General features: G+C 34.7%; 1 protein-coding gene across 3 annotated transcripts in view; it reads right to left on the reverse strand.

Moving 5' to 3' along the window:
- Positions 1-25,247, reverse strand: part of LOC150099707 (semaphorin-2A-like) — a 794,210-nt gene that overhangs the window by 227,042 nt on the left and 541,921 nt on the right. For all 3 annotated transcript variants that reach the window (XM_090404418.1, XM_090404419.1, XM_090404417.1), the window contains exon 3: positions 19,991-20,042. In XM_090404418.1, the coding sequence (XP_090260544.1) occupies positions 19,991-20,042 (52 nt within the window). The remainder of the gene's footprint in view (positions 1-19,990; positions 20,043-25,247) is intronic.

The following is a 25,247-nucleotide window of genomic DNA, read 5'->3' on the forward strand; positions in this document are numbered from 1 at the left end:
ATAACGAGGAGTCAGTGGATGTTATGATGGAATTAGATGTTCTTGGTTTGTAAGAAACAAAATAAAAAAAAAACCCAAAAGAATTTAAGGAATTTTAATGATTTTTGTCATCAGTCAAATAGTATATGACAGACTTATAAAGTGTGATGGAATTAGTGACAGGATAATGAAGAATAATTCCATTACATTACTTGAAGGTAATGTAATGGAAAACGAAATGTCACTTAGATCTTAATGTACAAATTGGAGAACACAGAACAGGAGTAGAAAATTTTCTGGGCTCTTTGGTTTTGGTCAAAGATATGATGAAGGACAAAGGTTGTTAGATTTTTCTCATCAGAAATGATTTTAAAATTGGAAACAGCTGGTATCAGAAAAGACAAACCAAACAATCACAAAGTACAGTTGGGATGGTGAGCAAAAATCGATAAGATTATTTCATCCTTGATAAAGAATGGAGCGGGAACTCATCGACAACATTTGGCCATCTGTTGCCTTAGATGAAGATCGTAGGCTTCTTGGCCACCTTTAAGATGAATATGGAAAATAAGTGTGGCAAGGAAAAAAAAGAGATAGAAAGCTGAAGCAATGAAAGATGAAACAGACTGAGGTAAAGCAAGAATTTCAGTCTCGGATAAGATCCGAGGCCCACAGTTACATATAATGTAGGTGAAGAATGGAAAAAAAAAATCGAGATGTAATGGTAAGAACATGGAAGTTGAATTTACACATAAGTTGAAGAAAGATATTTATGGGAACAAGAATATGTTATATGGATTAATGAAGTATAGAAGAACAATCAATGAAGAACGAGGTTTTTTAATAAATGGAAATCATGTAACTACCGAAAGAGAGATGGCAAACACTCTTTTCCAAATCTGTAAAACAATGATGAAAGTCACAACAGAAGATGAGAGAAAGAATAGGGAAATAGGCCTAGCAGAGGTAGAAGCGGCATTAAGAAAGATGAAGAAAGAAAAATTCCCTGGGACAGATGATTTGCTTGTTGAAATGACCACCACTTATGGTAATTCAGGATTGGTTGTGTGACACCTTTAAGTTGATATGGAGAAAGAATGTGATATCTGAAGATTAAACCAAGGGTACTACTGTCCTATTATATAAAGAAAATTGAAGAAGGGAGTGCTATAACTCAGAGGAATAAATAACTGTATCACTGTGAAAATTAAAGAAGGTCTAAGAGGAGGGCAATTTGGTTTTAGAAAAAGTAGATCGATTTGATTTGATTTTTGCTGTAAGGGAAATGGAGAGATACTGGGGATTTGTAAAAGACCTATTTATGGCATTTCTTCATTTGAAAAAAAAAAAAAAAAACTTTAATTGGGTTCAATGAGTTTTCAAAGGTCTGTGGAATTTTAGAAAAGAGAGGCATAGGAAAAGTAGAAATAGAAATATGACCAAGAATGCGTATGCTGAATGTAACAGCCGCCTGAAGACTAAATTTTGTTATTAGGAGTCGTTTACACTTACTAATGAATTGAGACAAAGACGTGTCTTATCACCATTGCTGTTCATTGTGTTGGTGAATAGATATGGTTAATTAAGGGCCAGAAGGAGGAAACAGCAACGTTTGCAGATGACGTGGTAATATAGTACAAGAATAATGTTTAATATTATTTTTTTATATATTAAACATTAATGTTTACTATAAAAATAAACACGAACTCTCTTATGCTTGGATAATTTATCGAAGAACTGTAATGATAAGAACGTGGAAGATGGAGATCGAGATGCGAGCACCCTATAAGTTTTCAAAGCTTTCCAGTAAAGATATTATTGTGCATGTAACGAAGGAAATATCCAAGAACCGAATAGAAGAAAATCTTGCTTCTGTGCTGGCTTATAAAGAAAATAAACCGAATTCAAGAGAAAACTATATTTGACGAATCACCAAAAAATTAAAAAATAAAATTATATATAAATTTATATAATTTATATAAATTATAAAATTATAAAAATATAAAAAAAATATAAAAATTAAAAAAATTGTTGTTTGTTTGACGCCTGTTTCAAGTTAGCAACTGATCCAATGTTGACAAGATAATCCATGCCTAATCACGAATTATCTAGTCAATCCTTGCATATTACTTGCAGTAGCGACTACATCTCCGCCAACAGCTTAAGAGTGCATATTTTCCGGCCTATTTTAAATGATTTTCCAACATCGTCAGATTTCATTTGTGAATTTGGATAAACTCATCATATGCAAACTGGGAATTCGACGCGATCACTTGATTTTTCACTGTTTTCACCGCTGATGATCGTTGTTTTTAATGAAACTCCCATTTTCGACATTTAGATAAATATGTGTGTAAACACAGATTTGTAGGTATGCATTAGTTTAGTGTAACGCCTTTCTTTTATTGAATCGCACTTTCTATCCATTAAATTACATTCCATTGGGTTGTTCCGTCACGCGCGGCACAAAATATTCCAAGAGTCAGTTGGTAAAGTAAGGCGAACAGTTGAAATGCGAATGTCAAGTGCTCACGCCAAATCCCGAAGTCGAATGGAAGGATCTAATCAGAATTCTAACCAACTTTTAGTGCACCCTTACAAATACTGGGGCTGGCTCTTAAAGGGGTAATTGAGGCCACAGTGTCTCTTGTTATTTTGTCATGGGAAACGTTTCACGGAGGTAACGAGCAGTTCAGTCTGGTGGCTTTCAGCGTCAAGTGCAAGATATTCAATACACGTTGCCATTGTCTAGCACCACTCAGCACAGCCTGCGGGAGACATCTTGCCCGGCTTTCGCTAGTCAGCGGGAACCAATGGTAGAATCCATTACGAAAGTCTTGGCCGGGCCATTCTTCTACAACAAAGTCAGGAACAGCTAAAAGGATGTCCGCCAATTTTTTGTGGATTACTTTTTTTTTTCTTTCCCTTTTTTCCTGTGGTCAAATTGTAATCGGAACAAAATTTGTAAGTCGAGAGAAAATTTTAGGACGTGCTCCGTAAAAGGAAAAGCTTAACAAGTTAGAATAAAAGTAGTTTCTTTATTCCATGCTTGTGTTGAGAAACATTCGTTAAAGGAGTGCCGAATCAATACACTAGAAAGGTGAAGTGACCACTCATCCTGAGCGCCTTGCCTTTGCACACATTACTTTACCCACTTTACGACTCAAAGTGTTGTGTGGCCAGCATATGAAACACACTCCGTTCCTGAAATTGCACCTGTCACCCTCGGTTTGAGTATACACGCTGAACAAATCAACAACTAACTCCAATTAGCGAATTAACTATATTATTAATCTTGTAATTATATTTCACCCGATTTCACTAACAACGAGCCATTGCTTACAGCTAAAAAACATCTGGTAACTATTTTTTTTTAATTTACTGCGACTAGAACACAATTGCACTCAACTAGCAGATGTTATTATTCCGCCAATGCAATACATTAAATGCCAATTCATTCATATTTTACATGATTCGTTACCCGATACTTCGAAGGTTTCGGCGGCAAGCTGCACAAAATTCAACAGTCTGGAGGTTTGTGCTCAGGGCAGTCTTTAGTCGATGCAGCAAAAGGTAAAATATGAGGTCGTCCTTAACGACAATATTATTGAGGCTCTTTCTCTCTCCCACACAAACAAGCGCGCGTAAAGAATTGTAAAATACCTGATCAATATTTTTGGCATCAATGCATATACCCAACCGCCGTTATAAGAATGCGATAACAACAGCTAACCGAAACATGTTAAATGTTTAATTCCCAGCTGCAATTTCAGCGTAATGCTCATAAGCGACGTTTCACAGCGTTGAAACACACTGGTAATTTCAATTATGAATATTTGCTGCATTTTTACTAATCATTATTGACTCAGTAGTATCTAATTATAAACATATCTCATGCCTGTTAGATATTTAAGCTTTTTTTTTTTTTTTGTCTTTACGAGACACTTAGAAACTTCCGACGTTAAATGACGAGTTAAAATTCGCATTTGTTTTTTATTTGTTTCATTAGGAATATTTTAAAAATGATAAAGTAGAACTAATGAGTCTGAAATTTCAGAGACCACTCCAAGAAGTGGGAAAATATATTTCGAATATAAAAATATCGCTATCAAAGAAAAAGAATAACTTCGATAATGGACATACGTGTTTATTCTGAAAATCATAGGAATATCGCAATGAACATGTACGTCAATTACGCTAGATGTGAGAAAGGATGCCATCTCTAAAATTATAAGTTGTTGCGGACTTCGCTCGTGCCACTTTTGGTCACCAATACGGAACAAAATATGATGAAATAGAGCAAACTTAGTGATCATACATTCTTCTGAAATAAAAACGTAACAATTTGGTGTTGTTTTTATATTATACTCGAATGTCTATAGTTCGACTCATAGATTTATATTTTATTCCATTTGTTCAATACGGAGAGTAGGTTCTATGGATGTATTTTTATGTTAATTTTTAAAATACGTAAACGTCAGAATTTGCTATTTGCGAATTGAATTTTCTGAAGGAAAAAAAAAAAAAAAAAAAAAAAAAAAAAAAAAAAAAAAAAACAGAAGAAGAAAGAGTAGCGTAAGTGTGGCATTTGTTTATTATCTTTTAGGTTCTACAGAATGGAAAATGTTCCATTCCAATATCGTCGATCGCTTTCGAGTTAAAGGGAAAGAAAGTGTTGCTATTTTTTTAATAGTAACTTAAACTCAAAAGTTTTGTGTTTTCGTACTTTTTTTGATCGGACACAAACCAAAAGTTACTGCCTTACTAGTTATAGTATATTCCGCCGACAGCAAGAAAATGAATATAACGACTTATATATTTAAGTATCATGACATAAAAAGGACATTAAGCATGAACTGGAAAGTTGTTTCGATATTGTATATATATCGAACGATGAATACCTGAAAAGATACAACAATCTTTCATAAAGAAAGATAGTCAGATGTCATTTTGACTAAAAATCTGCACGTGCTAATGCGAAGCCACCAAGCAAAAGCTGCTATCATATCACTGTCAGATATTAGAACAAATAATGAGAATGAGCAGCCACAAACAAACACAAATCATTTTAACGTCTCGTAGAGAGGGTCTGGTTGGATGGTTGTAATTACAGCCGAAGCAACTAATGCTATGAGATTAGTATATTACGTCTATAAATTAAGTGTATTCCTTCGCTTTGCATATCCTTCCTTCTGAACGGGAAAAAAATACTCAGGAGTAAAACTTCTGTCACCTCACCTTCACTTGAAAAGTCAACAAAAGTTCTTCGCCTTCTAGACGTGATTCGAACCTAGATATTTCACCCGAAGCAGAAATGCTGCGATGATTTCGCGATTGTACGTGCAGAGAGAAAGAGAGAGGGAGAGAAAACTTTGTTTAAAAACCAAGGATACACGACGATTAGCATGGATCAAGACTCACACCTGGACGAAAGTACTTGTGGGGAACGAGTCATGTGACATGCTCATCTATTCTGATGTGCATGTTTGGTATGAAGGATGCCCGGATGATCCTTTTTACCTAAGCGTGATGACCCAGTGATGTCGGAGTAGCTTCTGGCAATAGGGATCTAATCACATAGAATGGAATCGTGACTGCTCATACGCTGATTCGGTGTTCTGCACAATTGTTCATATTCTGCACTGCTTACACAAACAGATCGAAGAGAATTAACATCAAAGCAATGCAGTGAATAGCAGAGAGAGTGATGGCACAAAACAATACCAACCTTTCAAGCAGAAATTAGCAGAAAATCTTCTGCAACGCATTCAAGCAATTATTACCGCCAAGGAGAAACAACACGTAACTGATCTTCAAAAGAAATGCATTTTGTTTATATCTGCGAGTGTCCCGTGGAACTTGGTAGCAGAGTGTACATTATATAGCAATATCAAATAAAAGTGTGTTATGATATACGATTTAAAGTTATAAACAATTGAATACGTTTTAAATTTCTTTACATAAATAATATAACATCGTTATAACTTTTATATTAATGCTAATTAAGATCATAAAAATAGACTAGTAAACAAAATTCTATTAATAAGCATTCGTAGTAAATAATAAAGACTTCGGTTAGACATATAAGAGAATGATGCAATAAAATTATATCGAAATAAGCCAGTAGAAAAGTGCAGAAATGAAAGAATCCTTTGCAAAGGTGTTAAGAAAAATAGAGAGGAAGGAAAAAGAAAAACACACATTCACGAAACCTGAACTTCTCCAAAAGATGCTTATTAATTTTTCGATTTCAGTAACTTAGTTGATTTAATTATTTATAATTCTCTCTCTTTTTTCCGAGAATGATTTTTATGGTATGAAGATGGATTCAGAACGCTAACGAGATGGAAAGGAAGAAAACTGGATTAACAATGCTCTAACGAACAGAGTCACAAAGGATAAATGAAAATGGTGTTATAAACCGTTTATAGTATCAGCTGAATTCCGAAGAACGGCTAACTTAGTGTAAGTTGAGATGCCTCCATAAATATTCCAAAATATTCACAATTTCCTCCTCTCTAGATCTCAGGCCAGGAAGAGTTACAATCTGCAACTGTTTCCGATTTGTTTCGAGATAGAAGCAGAACTACGTGAACCGAAGAACGCGCTACCTATTTTATTATGCATAGTGAATTTTACTTCCATGTAAAATGATGTACCTTCTCGTTAGTTTTAACATATGATTCGATAAATAAGTATATTAATATATGAAGGATTGTCAAAAAGTCTACAGACTGATTTTTCGGCAATACAAATTAATATTAGCCTTCGTGCAAGCTACATCTTAGACACACAAGGATTAAGGAGAAAGAGAAGCAGTCTAAAAAATGAAGATCATTTATTATCCCTAGTAAAATATTAACTTATTTGCACCGTGCTAGCACGAAACGCGCACTTCCAGTGATCATTTCTACACATGAGTAATGCATTTACTTAGCAGGTTCAGAAATTATCACGAACCTATTAGGCTGTCAGATGTTTAAAAAAACAGTTCGTAACGGTGTTATATTTTGTTCCTCACTGGAGGAACCATGATTGATCTTCTTTGTGTACAACACATCCCTAAACACATGAAATCCTGTCTTCTGATCTACCTCATCATCCATATTCAATTGACGATCCATCATCGAATACATTATGACTCAACAAACATAGCTAAAATCGTTCAATGTACAGTCCTCCGTTTTTTGTTTTTGTTTTATTTTTTAAGCCTGTCATAGAACAGTGAAATATTCATCCTCTGTCTTTCTTAAACGTTACACTGGTCAGGTTAACAATTGTCTAATGCAAAGTAACCCACACTGCTGCCATCTACAAGTCGCACGCAACACTCAGATTGTCAGGATTGGTGATTTCCAGTAGTATTTCGATTACTTTTTTTTTTAATCTCATTTCTAAGGACATCATGTCGCTGTGAGCTAATTTGCGTTAACAAGAAAGCATGGATAGGTGCTGTTTGCGAAAATGATGGAAGAAAAAATTGACAAAAAATATATTGTGAAGGCGAAACACAATGTAATACTGATAAGAAAAATTTCAAGTATCCAAATTTAATCTGATACTCATGAAACAAATCTTTTCGTTCAGTTATACTCAATCATACGTCAATTCTGAAATATATGGGGTAGTTATCGACCCATCCCAAAACACACACACAAGGAAAACTTAAAATTTTAATCTGAATAGTTGATTTTAATTTTTTTCAAACATGATATAAATAGTTGAAGGGAATTTACTTTGTTAGCACTGCAGTTGTATTAGACTTTCCACGCTAAGTCACTGTTTAATCTCTGAAAACTATTTCACTCCCTCAGGGCGAAAGAGTCATTATGCAAAAGACTATCCTAGGGAGATTCAAATTCAATAACGTGAATGTAAAGTAATATACTACTATCCATTGCGGTTAATGGTAGGAACAACAATAATGAAGAAATGCGACCGAAGGAATTAAATGTTAATCCCTGGTGTTACGAGAAATATATTTGATGGCCTAAGCTTGTTGCTTGCATTCTAACCGGTAATGCCAAAAGTAATTACTTTCTGAGAATTGAACTAATTTCAGAAAATCAAAATTATGCCTCTGGTTTCGATGCGGGCCATTAAGTAAACAAGACGCCCTTCTCATTTCCATCTACAGCTAAGTAACATCGTGAGTCATCCATCAGGAAGTTCAACACCAGCAATATCCTTCGTCGGGGTCATTGTAATGCATATTCTGCCGCAGAGAATAGATATTCTATTAAATAAACTTCTACTTGTGGATAAAATGTACGGGATTGTCGGCATAAACTAAATAACAAAGCATTATTATAAAAGAGATAACTACGAAAGATTACTAATGTTCGATGAGTTAGGCCTCTGATTAGCATTTCGAACTTCATAGCGTGCAGGCTTTTTATTTATGACATCAGCTTTGCTTTCTTTGTTCAGAAGTAATGATACTGTTAGGCCTTATTCATAAATTACCCAACACGTTTTTTTTGTGTGTGTGTGGGGAGGGGGGGGGTAATATTTTGCGATAACTGAGAGCTGCTTATATATGGCACTTATCTAATGCAGAAGAGTGAAGTTCCAAAAATTCGAAAAATATCCCTACACAACTTATACAGAGAAGTTCTTGCGTATCCAACTTTGTATGTAGGGCAGTATTATTTCTACTGATTAAGATCAGCATAGCAAGAACATTACAGCGGTCCTCCAGATACAGAATATTGTTTGTTTTCTATCTGGAGAGAAACAACCAGACGTAGCTTGGAGTAAATTTAAATGAAAAAGGCCGCAGGAAAGGGAAAAAAAAACAACAATAACAACAACAACAAAAATGATCTCGAAGAAATACGGTTGTTCTGTGATGTAAGCCAAAACTGAGTAAAGGGGGAAGGACTGTTAGGTAAACTATCCTCTATGAATCATGAATAATAATTTTGATTCAGATTCACAGCCTATTACCATACCATATCAATTGGGGGAAATCATACAAATTCCGTAGGGCAACTCAGTGATGGATGTGTATACCGCTCCAATAAACATTTATCTTTATATATATAATATCTGCTGAATTTGAGAATTAACTAAACCATCTTTCCAAATACAGAAGTCCAATCAGTAAGAAAAAGTCAAGAACGAAATTGTGCGTTCTCCAAACCGCATACTTCAATATCAAGTGAAAAGGAGATTTCTGTAAATCCATTGTTACACGGTAAGGTTAGAATCGCAGTTAGTGAAAAACTCTGCACTATCAGCATCATTAAGACGTGGAAACCTCGCGAGCTATTTTGTGAAGCGAAAAAAAAAAAAAAAAAAAAACCGTTCATTTGAACTAAAAGAAAACTTCTACAATCCCATTTATCGTTTCCGTAACTGAGGAACAATCGCGTTTTGCGAAGTGCTAGCCAATGCCACTCGCGAGCACATCAGATGGAGTAAGAGACACTTCTTTGTGCAGGTCACATCGCTGATCTAAAGCTACAAACCGCAGCTTACATCTACGACTGTTCTGTTGTTCCATCCAACACATAATCTTGGCAATCTTCACAAATGGCGTCTGGCGGCGACAATCCCGCTGTCGAGAGAGGACATTGTCGAGCCATTACTAGACCACCCCCTTGTGGCAGAGATACCAGGAGGAAATAATGTTTCGTTCTGCTCCGTCTAAGGAAAATTGTGCTGCGATGGGGATAGAAATAAATGGCGAAGGGTGGAGATGGTGCTGTGCTCCATCGTCCCGTTGTATAAACTCGGTCATTAACTTCAGTGATCTCTGGCGGTTTTGTTCTGTAACTGTCACCTGCTTTATCCCACGCCTCCCCTCTCGCTTAAAAGGTAAAGTAGCACAGTTGAAAGACATCAGTACGAATGTGATGGAGGAAACAGCATTTGTAATGTCGTATAAATCCCTCCCGGATATTAAAGTGGAAAACACAACAAACATTATGTTTAACCGTGTACTTACACATCCAAGCCTACAGATACAAATCAGTGGATATTCCTTAACCCGCTTTATACCATCAGGGCAATTTGTTTTAATCAGAGGTTTCCTCTATCGCTTCTAGCTATATAAGCGAATTTTCGGAATGGGACATTAGACGTGCAATATTCGAAATCGCCAATAACATCGACGCCAGCCCGTTATATATCGTCTTGCAGTAAGAAAGATTAGGAAAGTTTCCCCCCGATGTAATTCAAACGGCACCATACTATGTGCAAAACTCCGGAAACTCATAAATCAAGCATTTCTGTATTATTCACAGGAAAACCAATATTCTAGGAATATGTTGTGCAGCTTATTAAAACTATAACAGCGAGGCTGCTGAATATGAAATATGCAAAAAAAAAATAAACAGAAGCCCATCAATATAAAAAAGCAATAATAAATACGAGTTCTTGCAACCCAGCACAAGTTTACCAAGGTATTATGATACAAAAAACAATAGTTGTAAAAACTGTTTTCTCTGGGTAAACATATGAAGAAAATGTAAAACTGTAAAATCAGGTGGTGAATGTAAATTTTGGCGGAAGTTTTGATTAACGCCATAAATTTTAATAAAACTGTCCAATGTTCTTTAAAACATGAAAAGAAAAAGTAATAGCAATTCTTTTTTTTATATGTTTTTAACGATCCCCAGTAGTGGAAAAGCATAATATCTACATGAAATGCTAAAGGGACCATGCCTTTGCAAAACATTTCAATAAGAAATGACAAGTGGGCAAGCATGCTGCCTATAACCAGCATTATTTTATTTATTTATTTTTTCCATACGTAACGTTAGCTTATAGCACACTACTGGAAGATCAATTACTCCAATATTGTAAGACTTTTGAGGGTTGTATAGGTATACTATTTATCGGTATTAGTTGTGTAAAGGAAGGAATTAAACTGTTCATCAGAGCAAAACCAGTACTATTTCGTTGGACAATTTCGTTATTCCCATACGAACAAACGTGAAAGTTTATTATATCTGGTGGAATCTTCTATAAATATAAGACACAAATATAATTATAAAAATAATGGAGTAGTAGTAGTAATATAGTCTAGAAATTCCCAATAGCCAAGCTGTCATAACACCATTGATGGAAAACTGGCGACTTCTACGGATGATTCTTTTGCGGGATGTAGTCTTGAAATTCCGCCATTTTACATAATTACTGTTGACTCAAACTGAAAACAACTTAAAAAAAAAAGCAAATAGTTTATTAACTAATATCTCGGTTTTCAGATTGATCCGAGTATATTTGTAATTCGGAAGAATATACCAAATGAGTGCGTGAGAAATATTTTTGCATGCAATTTTTGTGTAGCTGAGAATAAAAGAATCAATTTTAGTGCTCTAGAGCAATGCTTCCCAAACTTATGGATGTAAAGGGCCCCCTTGGAAAAATTAAAATATTTCACGGCCCCCATCGAAAAAAAAAATCGCAATACAGACATATATTATTATAATATTTATTGTATTTATATTCAATGCAAAACATACACAGCGAATATTGCAAAAATCAAATGCAAATATTACATTTTTAGCATCTTACATACACATTTGACATAACACACACTTAGTCTTAAAACATTTTAAATTTGTTTTCATTATTTCACGGCCCGCCTAAACTAATGGCCCCCAAGGGGGCCGCGGCCCACAGTTTGGGAAGCGCTGCTCTAGAGGAGGCCTCTCCATTCCTCTCCATTTACTAACTACTATCTTAGTAGTTAGTAAACATGGAATGAAATGAAAACCAAAAGTTAATCTTGTTTTTCAAAGTGAGAAATTATGTCAGTCAATAAGTTTTTTCATACACCTAACTCAGCGAGTTAGGTGTATGAAAAAAGCATTCACCGATATGAATCTGAATAGTCCTGCTGAGATTGCTGTTTAATAAAAATGGAATCTTTGTCTTATAATACAAAATATTTTTCATTCTATTCAAGTTTCTGTTAAGCATGGCCAGCTCAGAGGTCGGTTTTTCAAGCCTCATCATACCGAGGCCCGCGCTCAGAGGGGCTCTGCACTTTCAAATGTCTAAGAAAATTTGATAACAGAATTTTTTTGTTTCAGAGCTGTACTGATATGGGAAATATTAGTTATATTAGTATATATTAGTTATATTAGTATATAACTATATGTATTTAATGTTTGTAAATAATGTTTAATAAAATTATATGATTTTTCGATAAAAAATTCTATTTTGCAAATATTTTGTAACCCCACTAATAACTTTTTTCCGAGGTTCCGCAAAACCTCCAGATTTTGCGGAACCCGGCGCGTTTTCTATTTATGACTTGCCCATCCACAAAAAGTCGGAATCCATAGCCCTTAATCCCACATTCAATAATCAGGTAGGTCGTGGTTTTTTTCACACAACTTCACACCACTATCGAACAAGGTGATGGTGATGTTAACACCAGAAGATTAAATATCATCAATGTAAATTTTTCCCTAAACATTCTTGGCTCAGTGGGAACCCACAGTCCATTAGTGGCAAACAAGAGACGACTCGATCAGCCACCAAGACCAAGTCATAATAAAATTGCAAATCATTAAAACTAATTTTGGATACGAGATCGCCACTTTCATATTAATAAAAGTATACAGCTGTTGTGTCATGAAATATAGTGCTGATTATGTCTAGAACTCTATAATAAAACCTAGCTGGAGTATTGCCGCAAAAACTTATTCTCCTCACGCATATAACCGATGTCTTCTATGCTGATTTATACTTATCAAATAGGTGGGCTTATTGGATAATCCTTTCAGTGTTAATGTACCAATTTTCGTACATATTTTCAATGTATACTTCCATAATTAAGAGAAATATATATATATATATATATATATTCTGATTCTTTTGCATGCGTAAATATCACAAAGATTACGGATTTTAAACTTTTAAAAATTAGAGGTTTTAAATTGCTTGTCAAATAATTTCAAGCTTTGTATTCATTCAATTATACTATCACAGTGGCATATTCCCTCTGACACAGAAGTAGACGGGTAGTAATAGGGACAGCGCATTACACGTTACCGATAATGCGTCTCTATTAGAACTGTGCCGTGCAAACCATAACCAGTGGGCCTCATGAGCTCTTTCACTCTTGTTATCTGCAGTCGCACAGTAATGCGCTACCTTAGAAAATGAAATTGCTGGCTCAGTCAGTATGATATATTTTGTTTTCTCCCATAACTACATCAGCATACTGGAGATATGGATTAATGTCGAGGCAGCTGAGGTCATGAAGGAGGCATTTGAGACAGGATAGCTCAGCTTCAACTGAAAATGTTTAAAAACATGTTTCAGAACATAACGTCTTCAGTTTCCGCTCTTGCAAATAACTATGCTCGTGTTTAATAATCAACGAGTCAAAAGACTCATCGCTGGAGACCCTTTATTGATACACTACCATTACTCATACAATAGCCATCAATCACACCTGTCGTTAAATTCATTCACAGACGAAGCACTCACAATCACCTTTGGTAACGCATTCCATCAACTTCAATTCTCTGTCCACCAATTCCAAGCAAAAAATCTAGTCCTAATGCTCTTATTAACCACACTCTTACACAATTTCCAGGGTGACCCCTCGTTCTCTCTCCTCCTGCACTGTAACGAAAAAGGTCATTAGTGTCAATCCTATAAAACCCCTTTAATAACTTATATGCTTCTATCATATCTCCTCTATTACGCCTATCTGCTAGTTTTTGGAGTCCACAGACTTGAAACAAATCTGTCACTCGCTTCTGGATCCACTCCACTCCACCACTTCTTCATCACCAAGGAATTCATGTAACCCGATCTGTGCAATAGTCCAGATTAATGCGTTATAAAATGGAAGAATAACTTCCCTATCCCTGCTTGTCAGCGTTTTCTTCAACAACCATGTAATTTGGTGTGCTGTTTTGCCACCTTTGCAATAGGTCCTTAAACTTCAATTCTCTGTCCACAATCACAACCATAAAGTTGCCTCAACTTCTTGCAGTTCAATTCCATCAATATAGTACACAGCATGTGATCTCATCCTCCCAAAGTGCATTACCTTACACTTAGCCACTTTAAACTAGCACCCAATTAATTTAACTTTGCTCAACAAGTCAGCTTATTTAAGTCATCCTGCAAGATTTCTACATCACCTTCATTGACTATGGCTCTTCCTAGTTTTGCATCACCAGCAAACAAGTGCATATTTCCTTTCAAATTATTTCACTATCATTAATGTACAAATTAAACTACACCATTAGTCAACCGCCTTCTACTGGACTCGACTCCTCCATAAACCACTCTTTGATATCTGTCTATTAGCCATCTTCTAATCCAAATCACTAGCTTCAGATCAATTCTCATTTGCTCCAATTTATGCAACAGAGTTCCATGTGGAATCCTGTCAAATGTCTTTGGTAGGATTCCACATGGAATATGGAATCCAGCAGTATCACCAAGTAAGCAATTCATTTATCCAACTCCACTGTTGCTTTATTAAAGAAAGCAAGTAAATTACTAACGCAAGACCTACCCCATCACAAAACCCCTTTTAAAGTAGCAGATTTCTGTCCATCCAGTCCTGAATTCTTATTTTTATCAACTTCTCCAAAACTTTAACCAGAACTCCTGATATACTGATTGACCTATAATTTACCATTTCTGTCTTGCAGCCTCCTTTATGTAGTGGAATTCTTTTTTCCCCTCTTTCCACTAAATTCATCCACTAACTGCTTTTTATTTATTGAGGAATTCCCAACGAAAAACCGATATGGATATGCGATAATTAAATAATTCTTGTTGGTAACCTGTAAATACATAATTGTTTAGATATGTATGTACGCATATTATATTCGATTTTTAAAATAAAATTAAATATTTATGAAGTAGTTAGTTCTGGTATTCGGTAATAACTCAGTGTGGACCGCAGTAGTTGTTCGATGTCTAGCTTTGGCCTCTTTTAAAGCTAATCATTCACAATTTAACCGAGTTTTGTAAACTGACATATTCAACTGACCCAATTCTATGATTGTAACTCTTGATATTCATATCTAATAAATTTCATTTATTAAATCCTATCTGTGGCTGCGTAAATTACCAACGAAACAATTTTATTCCATATTAATTATAGTTCGGTGTGTAGGGGGGGGGGGGTTTCAAACCTTTTATTTATGCATTTCGGACAGATTTATGATCGGTTTCGCCAATTGTTTTCACTATTAATTTAATGTTATCGTTAAGTTAATGCCATTAAAATCGAATAAAATACACAGCTAAAATGAAACCTATCATTCATATTTTCCAGATTGCAATGTATATTTTTTGACTCTCATTTCCTAATCGAATAAATTTGTAATCGAGTATCTAAAGTAATAGAAAGAGTCCAAATGAAAAGTATTCTAAGAATTTAACTTATAGGTTAACATTATATTTGTAAAGCTTTTCGGTGAGATGTCAGTGACACAAAATCTTGAAAGTTCCAATAGGATAGAATAGTTGGTGTTCTCTATTATATCTCTAACAGCAGACAAAGTTATTAATGATGACTACAACGGAAGAGGAAATAACGATACCACCACTTCCCTGGTCCGAGTCCGCGACATATGGGCGGCACCTTACCCCCCTTTCCCAAATGGTCTTCTGTCTCTTAAACACTCTATTACCTGACAGCGGGTTTGCATGACAGCTATCATTTGATGCACTGCACCTGCTCAGATGGTCGATATGACGGCTCCAACAGCTCCATATATCATCCTTCTAATGTTGGTGGGTCTTCCTGAGGAAAGTCCGGATTGATACTTGTAATGTTTAGATTTGTCCCGGATTACAACAGATCCACCGGTGAAACGAAGGTCTTATTTTAAGAAAATAGTCTTTAGCTCATTTATTCTCTTTCACGTAACTATTTTCAACTATTATATGACTACTTCAAATATATTTCGTGAATCCGCAAAAGATCAAGTCTTCCTGAAGGGTTGGATTTCGTTATCGAATAAGCACAAGTGCTAGGAAGTTAAAAACCAAACAAAACATGCAAATTTTTATCTCTTTATGTCTTCCTTCTCTTTCTCATCGAAGCAAGATGCCATCCTCGAATTTCGATAGATCGCTGCGTAAAGTTTACTGCGATCGTTAAGGGGAGAAACTGTGCACAAAACTGTTAATAATTGATTACGATGAGTCACGCGACCTACAGACAAATAACAAACGGGACTCTTCATTACACCATCGGGAGGGAGGAACAACACTAAAATTGTGGGAACACAACATTCGTTAACAGAGGGAGGCTGAACTGAGGGAAGGGAGATTAAAGGCTTAGTGTATTCAAGGATCTCATTCTGGTGAATAGACTCCAAATCCACAACACTTCAACGAAAAGAAAATTATCCTGCCTTAATTAAACATCAGGTCTTTTTTTAGGAACACACATCGTAATATTTACCCAGCAGCAATGAATGAGAATCGCCACGTGGCCACTGAAAAGAAATCAGTTTCTCTGCTTAACAGCTGAGGGAAAATTTAAATAACCAACGAGCAGCCAAAGATACGCACTCGGCTTTATCTTTCAGTAAAAGAGAACAAACTAATGATCCATTAGCAGTACTGAAACATTCTGGGATGTACTGCTGAATAATTTTATCAGACAGTTCTCTTCCCCTTTGAAAATGGTTCACAGTTGAACAAACTTTTTTTCCCAATGCATTTAGAGAGCAATGGGGAAAAAATTCTACCACAATTTTTTGTCGTAGAAATAAGATTTTAAAGTATTGCCGTGGGCAGTGTTTTAACATCTTTATTATTAAGAGATATTCGGTTTCTTATTGGGTATCTGTGCTTTCTCTCGTTGTGTTTCATATGCCTGAGTTCACTGCGGAGTGCACTAAAAATCCATACTGACATTTCGATTGAATAAACAACAAGTTGTGGGGGGAGGATCGAAAACTTTCGGTCTGTTTGTAACAAATCCCAAAACAAAACAAAACAACCAGACTATGGATATAAATAAAACAAAGGAAATCATATTCCAGGGTAAATTCTTTAAAATGTATATTCTTTTCAGTGTTTTTTTATTTTTTGAGTGAGACTTTTCTGTTATTTTTTATCAAATATGTTTCGGTGCTTTTCTCTTCAGCAGTACTGTGGATCACATACAATGGCTGATTATTCTAGAGAAAAATATCTGCGATGAGCAAATAAACTTCCTGCCTGATACTTATACGATGAGCGCGAACACGTACTAGTAGATAAATCCTGACAAATCAAACAATCTGTATCAGTATAAGATTTCTATAAATACGGTGTGTACTAGATATGAACAATATGGAAAAGTTGCTTTGTACCACAAAAGCAGAAGGTTAGTGCTGCGCGAGATTTCGGAACATGGAGCCCATTCTATTTAACAGCACTGTTAACAAGCTTGGTGTGGTAACAATACTGCTGGCAGTCCTTAATTCGGCTACCATTGTCTTAAACCACTATCTATAATTCTCGCTGAACCAGAAAAAAAATGCTTATTCAAGTTCGCGAAGAAAGTTCAGACTAGTGATAAAAATTACATGAACAATATCACTTTACAATCCTATTTAGTAGCAAACGAGGCTAAACACAACGATCCGGGTTAGCGTCCATGAACAGGACACTGATCTTCCAAAGCATGTTTTCTTTAAATTTCCTTCTCAAGTCAGGAAATCGAACCCGTTTAAGAAGCGAAGAACTTTTAAAAGGACTTCTCAATTAAAAGTGGATCTCATAGTAATGAGAGATTTTCTCTCACACAAAAAATGCTGGATTCCGGCCAAAAAGAGGTTGTCAGCATCAGATTTTTCTTTAAGACAAATAGTTAAGAAATCACAGGAATATAACAAGGATCTGATTCAGGTTTTGTCGATCTACGAAAGCCATAAAACAAGGTGCGAATAGAAAAGCTGTTCAAATCGCTACAGTTATATGGTGTCAACGGGATATTATATCGAACAATACATAGTATATATATCGGTTGTAAATAAACAGTCAGAATTTAAGGGTAAAGGAAAATGATTTGATGTAAAATCAGGTGTGAGACAAGGGTGCACATTATCTCTAGTCTTCTTTATTATCTATGGATCTTATTATGAAAGAAAGGGGCATTAAACCTTGGTGATGTTAATCTCAGCTCTTTAAAAAACTTTGCAGATGATGTTATACTCCTAAATAAATCCGGTATACAAGCTGCAGAGTTTGGTTACTAAACTGAATAATTGCATGAAAATCAGCATTAAAAAGTCAAAGACTATGAAAATTGGAAGAAACAGTGAAAAAATCAGCTACATTTTGAATGAGAAACCTATAGAATAAGAACCGATGGCAAATTAAATATCGAAACAAACAACAGAATTAGCAAAGCTGGTATGGTAGGAAGTTAACTGAATAAATCTATATGGAATAAGAAAGAAATTAGTCAAAACGCTAAATTAGATGTATTCGAACTAACTTCAAGTTATAGATCTGAAATTTAACACACACTCTGCTGTGTGTGAGTAGAAAAACAGTTAAAGACTAGAGACAACAGATATGAGAGTTCGAAGAAAAATTGGGAGCACGAACAGATGGCATCAATGGAACAATCATACTGAAAATAGAGATATTAAGAATTAACTTGATATTCTTATCATTCAGTAATGTATGAGCAGCTTTAATCTCAGGCGGTTGATCATTTAAACAGAGGGAGAGGAAATATTAGCAAAGCAAGAATTTGATGCGAGGATGGTAGAAAAAGGACTCAAGAGGAGAATTGACGAGTTGAAAGCGCATTAGAAGACTCTAATATAAAATCTGACAATATTAGAGTCCTGGCAGATAAGATTTGAAGGAATATTGTCGATAGGACGGTAATAATACTATGACAATGTCATGTTGTACTATCATAGTATCCTGTGCTTCTGTACAACCCCTCGAGGATGCACATAAGGAATTTGATGATGACGGATTTTTCCTCCAAAACAGACAAACCGGTCAAAGAGCAAAACTGGTTAACAGACATACTAACCTCGTAACCACAGTTGATATATTTTTATTCGGATGAAACCAAACCAGATCTTACAGTCAATATTTCCCGAACCAAGATGAAATAATAATCATTCTTTGGTTTAGAGATGACTGGACTGTATATGCGGGGGGGGGGGGGAATACGCTACAGTACAATGGATATCAATTAAACAAAATATAATTAGGAAACGCTACTCAAACACAGAGAATGTTGTTGTTATTAAAAGTTAATATGCTTATTTGGCATATATTCCATAATCAAATATCACTTTATAATACAGAAAATATATTTGCTAACAAGGATATTTTTTAACTCTTAAGGTTTTTTAGTGAATCTCTATGGACTGTCAGCTGATTTTCAAAGGAGTTTTCAGAGTACGCTTATAGTCCTAGACACTACATGGCTTTTTTTTTAAAACACCTTAATCTACCAAAAGCTGCATAATAACACAATCACTGTCAATCAATACTAACAGTTCACTTACTTGTATAACTTACGTAGTGTTCTATGTGCATGCGAAAGAGCACTCGCCATGCGTCGGTGGTTTATAGGATCATCCGTTTCATCGAAAAAGAATAAAAAAAAAAAAAGCATGTGTGGTGGTGAAGAGCCTTAAAGATTTACTTTAATATCACACCTCGCAATGTGAAAGTTGGCTGTGAAAGGAGCACTTGATATTAATGGCAAAGCTATTTTCTAAGTTCTCAAATTTGTCATTATGTCCAAGACCACCTTCCAAGTTCTTGTAATTTTGCGGTCCACTTACTGATTTCGCGGACCACTTCTTTAGCCATAAAACAATTATTTTTAATGCTGAAGATTTTGTTTGATGTGGGTTGTAACTAGCAAGGTTTATCTTTATGATATCGTTACAGTGATACTCAATAAAATAAGAAAATTATAGTTTCAAAAAAAAAAAAAAAAATCCACTCCAAAAGTCATTTGTGGTATAGCCAACTTTAAAAATCAAATCATCAATAGAATTTTATACATATGAAAACTGACGTGTAAGCTACTCACCTCACAACGAGTCCTATTAATGTTGTTAAGACTGACTCTGAAAATTCTGTCCCTGCAAACAAAAACAATAATATCATTCATATTCTGAAATCAACTACATAGAAACAAGAAGTATTTAGCTATTACTGAGATACTGCATCTTATGTATACTAAATTCCCTTCCTTCCTCTTCTACCGAAGCAAAACAGTTTATTACGGATAAAATTGAAGGCAAAACTTATCACAATGTGTAATCATAAAATATTAAAATATTAAAAGAGGAATTATTATTATGATGATGTGACACCTCCAGGGAGTTCAAGGACTAATAATGGAATAATACGCACATTGGTGTTTTACCGGTATTTTACGAATGAAGTAACCGTAAGAATGAAAACGATTCACTCATCATAATGGTGTTCATATTTAGATACGCAATCTCTTATTATAACATAACAGTCTGTATTGTAAGCTACGACGTCATTCAATAACTGACTGATGCCATTCAATAGCCGGCATGATATTAATTGCACGGCGTGAACAGATGTAATTTCCCATCCATATTATTGTATTTTGGGGAAAGGAGTAGAAAGCGATGGTGTCCGTTATGTATTTACAGTTTTTGTACGTGCGGGTGTATAATAGATGGTAATCTTTTCGGTCATTTGGATTTTTTTTTTTTTGCAAATCTAATTATTGTTTTTAATTAATGAATATTTAGTATCTTTAATTTTTTTTAGATATAAATGATTGTATCTTTAGAGGGAAAAATACCTCATGGTAACTGTTTACTGATGGATCCACACAGGGCCGGCGGAAGGAGGCATGCAGAGCATGCGGGCGCCGCTACGATGAAGGCGCCGCCGCCAGGGAACGGTTCATAAGTTAATTTTTAAGAAACAAAATTTTTATCATAAAAACAAAAAAATTCTTAGAATGATCAATATTAAAATAAATGAGGCCGTATACACTGAATAAAAATGAAAAAAAAAAGTATATTGCCGCCTCTTTGATCAGCCGGCTGTTTACAATTTTGCAGCGAGAGCAGGCTAAATGCTTGCCTGCAGAATTTTGTGTCTACTGCAGTCTATCTGAAGTGAAACGGTGAACAGTGTTTATGCGCAGAAAAGAATTTTCGTACAAAACATTTGTTGCTAGTTAGCCAGTTATATGGTATGCATCTCAGTAGGCTACTGACAGTAGCGCAGTGCGGACTATTATTTCGTCTCTATGTCGTGTTGTGTAATAATTTCTTGTGGGTATAAAATAGAAATGGAATCAAAAATTAAAAAAAAAGTTATCCGGTGCACAAAATCATAAGCGTCACGCTGCGAAAGAAGCAGATATTAAGAAACAAACTGGGGCTCTTAATAAATTTGTTAAAATATTAAAATATTCTGATGCAGATTGTAACCAACTCAATACATCAGAAATCAGAGTTGAAGAACCGTGCACATCATCCAGTTTGCATGAAGGTACTATTGCAACTATTGAACAAGATAACTGAACATGATTTAAGTGAAAAATAGTTAGGATTTAGTCAACTACAACAAGATTTAGTTGTAGTTGACCACGAAACTAACACATTGTTAGTCTCTGTGAATTTAGAAGATCCAGGTGAACGGGGAAATATTGATGAAAAATTACGAGTTGTTTTAATTGAAATGGGGCCTGTTCAAAATAAAAATATAATATATCCCAGAGATACATATGGCCGTAAATTTGGCGACACGTATTATAATAGAAAAATGGAAAACGGGAGCTCGTGCCAAGAACATGGCTCATTTATTCCGAAACTTTCCATTCTGTTTTTTGCTTTTGTTGCAAACTTTTCGCACCTACTGAGTCTTGTAGAAGGTTATTACGATTGGAGAAATGTAAGTACAACTTTACATAGACATGAGACTGTTTAACTCACATGAAAAATTTCTTAAAATGGAAGGAACTTGATAAAAATTTAAAAAAACAAAACTACTATTGATTTCCAGACTCAAAGCATGTATGAAATGGAAAAGAAACATTGGACGAGTGTTTTAGAAAGCTTGATTGAAATTATAAAATTCCTTGGTAGCCGAAATTTAGCTTTTCGCGGATCATCTGATAAATTATATGAAAGAAATAACGGCAATTTTTGAAAATTAGTCGAACTGTTTGGGAAGTTTGATCCCGTTATGGAAAATCATGTTGAAAGGGCCCTACAACGAAACAATAGAGTACACTATTTGAGTAAAGACAGTCAAAATGAAATATTGGAAACTTTAAGTAACGCAATCAGGGATACAATTTTATTATCAATTCTAAAAATCTAAATATTATTCCATAATTTTAGACTGCACACCTGATGCAAGTAAAACAGAACAAATGACCATTATTATTCGCTTTGTTTCCTGTGACAATGGAATTGTCAAGATCAGGGAAAACGTGTTAGGTTTTGCAGATATATCAGATTCCACAGGACGTGGTTTATGTGCAACAATAATGGAACAACTGGAAAAATGGAACATTCCCATTGAAGACATGCGAGGTCAAGGGTATGACAATGGGACAAATATGGGCTCCAAAATTTGCTTTTGAACAAAAATCCTCTAGCTTTTTACGTGCCATGTGCTGCTCATACTCTAAATTTAATCATTAACGATGCAGCCAAAGTGAATGCAGATGCAATTAGTTTCTTTGCAATTATTCAAGAAATATACAATTCTTTTCATTCTCTTACAAACGTTGGGCAATCCTTTTAAAGTTCGTAACAAAAATTAACATTGAAACAGCCATCAGAAACGCGATGGGATAGTAACAATGCAACCGCCCTCTACGATATCAGTTAGGAGAAATTTATTATGCACTTTTTGAAATTTTAAATAATGAAAATTTTAATAAAAAAACTCAGCATGAAGCACAAACATTATGTGCTAAAATATAGGACTACAAATTTATTTGCTCTTATAACTTGGTATGATTTACTTAACAGAATAAACCCTGTGAGTAAAATGCTTCAAGACAAAAATATAAACATTTTCACTTGCTTTAGAATCTATCGAAAACTTAAAAATATTCTTACAAGAGTATCGATCAGATACAAATTTTAAAGAAGTTCTAAAAACGGCAAAATAACTGAGTGAAGAGGTGGATGGAGAACAAGAATTTAAAACTGGTACGGAAGTTCGACGACGAAAGAAGACACGACCATTTGACTACGAGCATCATGACGAAACGCCACAATCGCCAGAAGATAAATTTAGAGTGAATGTGTTTTATACACTTCTAGACGTTGAAATGTGTTCGTTAATAGAACGTTTTGAACAACTAAAAACATATTATGATAATTTCAATTTCTTGTATAGATTACTACAAATTAATAACGAAGATTTACGAAAAATTTGTGACGATTTAGAGATTCTCTTGAAGGACTGCGACAATAAAAACGTAAATGCAATAGAACTATATGACGAGTTATGTGCTTTCCGGGATATTTTTCGGATGGATAATTTAAATATTCAAAAGCCCTTTCGATATTCTTAATTTTATTGTGTCCAATAATTTATCTTTCCCTAACTTTTCAATTGCTTCAAGAATACTATTAACCTTAACTGTTAGTGTAGCGGGCGGTGAACGTTCCTTTTCCAAGTTGAAATTGATTAAAACCTACTTAAGAACAAGTATGTCACAAAAAAGGCTTGTTAGTTTGGCGTTAATAGCTATTGAAAATGATGTATGTGCGGAATTAAGACCATTATTTCTAATTTTGTGAATATGAAATCAAAAACCTTAAAATTTTAATTTAAAAAAATTTCAAGTATATTTATGTAATTTAATTCATTTTCTGTTATTCTGTAAATATATTATTTTTTGAATACTTATATTAAATATTCTAATTATTTCTGAATTCTTTTATTATTTTCTCATCTATTTTGAGTTTCTTTTAATTTCCTAAACGATAGTTCCACTTATAAAAATTATTAGTAAATTTACAAGTTACTAAGAATTTAGTAACTTGTAAATGCAAGAAATTTTTAAACTTTAGTTCAAATAAATTTTAACTTTAATTAAAATTCATTTTAATTTTGTTAGCGATTGGGGTCGGTGAGAAGGCTATAATCCCTGTATTATTATATTCAACGATTAAAGTGAAGTGGCTTTATCAAAATTTGCTTTAACTTTTGAGAATTTTTTGAATACACGGGTTTTTAACGATTATCCTGCCTAGTCAACACTTCCGGTTCGTTACATTTAGCGAACCAACTTGTGGCTGTTCTGTCAAAATTTATTTAAGAAATTTCAAATAATTTAAATTTTTATTATCGTAAAAGAACCACACACTCATGGATCGTTACAGGGGAGCTTAGACAGAAATTGCATGCGGGCGTCAAAGACTCTAGCGCCGGCTCTGGATCCACATTATAGTTCAAAACAGAAAAACATATTACACATTCATAAAACGATAACATCAACTCAATGAAAGCAAAAAATTGCATACGAGCTCAGTATATATTGCTTATGAGATGCACATGCACACGGCAGAAATTAATCATTTTTATCCGTCGTATCAACATTTATAAATGCCTATGACGTCATTCAATAATGACACGTGCACTGGAAATTCTAGTCATTGTGGGATATTTAGACGCCCCACAATGGTGGAACCCCAAGATGTTTCACGACACCTGGGCGACTGTCACCTGAATGAAAGAGGAAATGGATGTTTTTTCTCCCTGAGTCACACAAAGAAGAAATGTGAGGGTATTTGTGTGAATAAATTTCAGAAAAATTACAAACACCAATTTCATAAAGTAATTCTAAAGGAATCTTGCTATTTTTCGAGCGATAAGACGCACCTCGAATTTATGAGACAATTTTTAGGGGAAAAAATTATTATATAAAAATATTCACAAACCTTAAATTCTATTTATTATTAACATAACTTGTACCAGCAACATTCGTCTAGTTACTGTCACTTTTCGTATTATTGTCTGAACTCGCATCGAAAACATGAGAATCCAAGACTTACCCGGTATCACCTATCTTCGTATACCATAAGACGCATCCCAATTCTAACTGGATTTCTCTACATAAAAAAAAGTGCGTCTTATGGTCCGAAAAATACCGTATGCAGAGGAATGGAAAGACCATTAACGTCTCATAGGGTTTTACGGCACTTCACAATATCGATTATATTTGAAATTACTTCTCCTATATTTTTATAATTAAATATTCTATATTGGCATATAAAATGCAAATATAAGTAAGGCAAAGTAATTGTCTACATTTTTAAATTTATATA

Source organism: Typopeltis vanoorti, chromosome 14 (genome assembly GCF_054136105.1).
Source record: "Typopeltis vanoorti isolate ZY-2024b chromosome 14, IOZ_Tvanoo_1.0, whole genome shotgun sequence".
NCBI classification, from domain to species: Eukaryota; Metazoa; Arthropoda; class Arachnida; order Uropygi; family Thelyphonidae; genus Typopeltis; species Typopeltis vanoorti.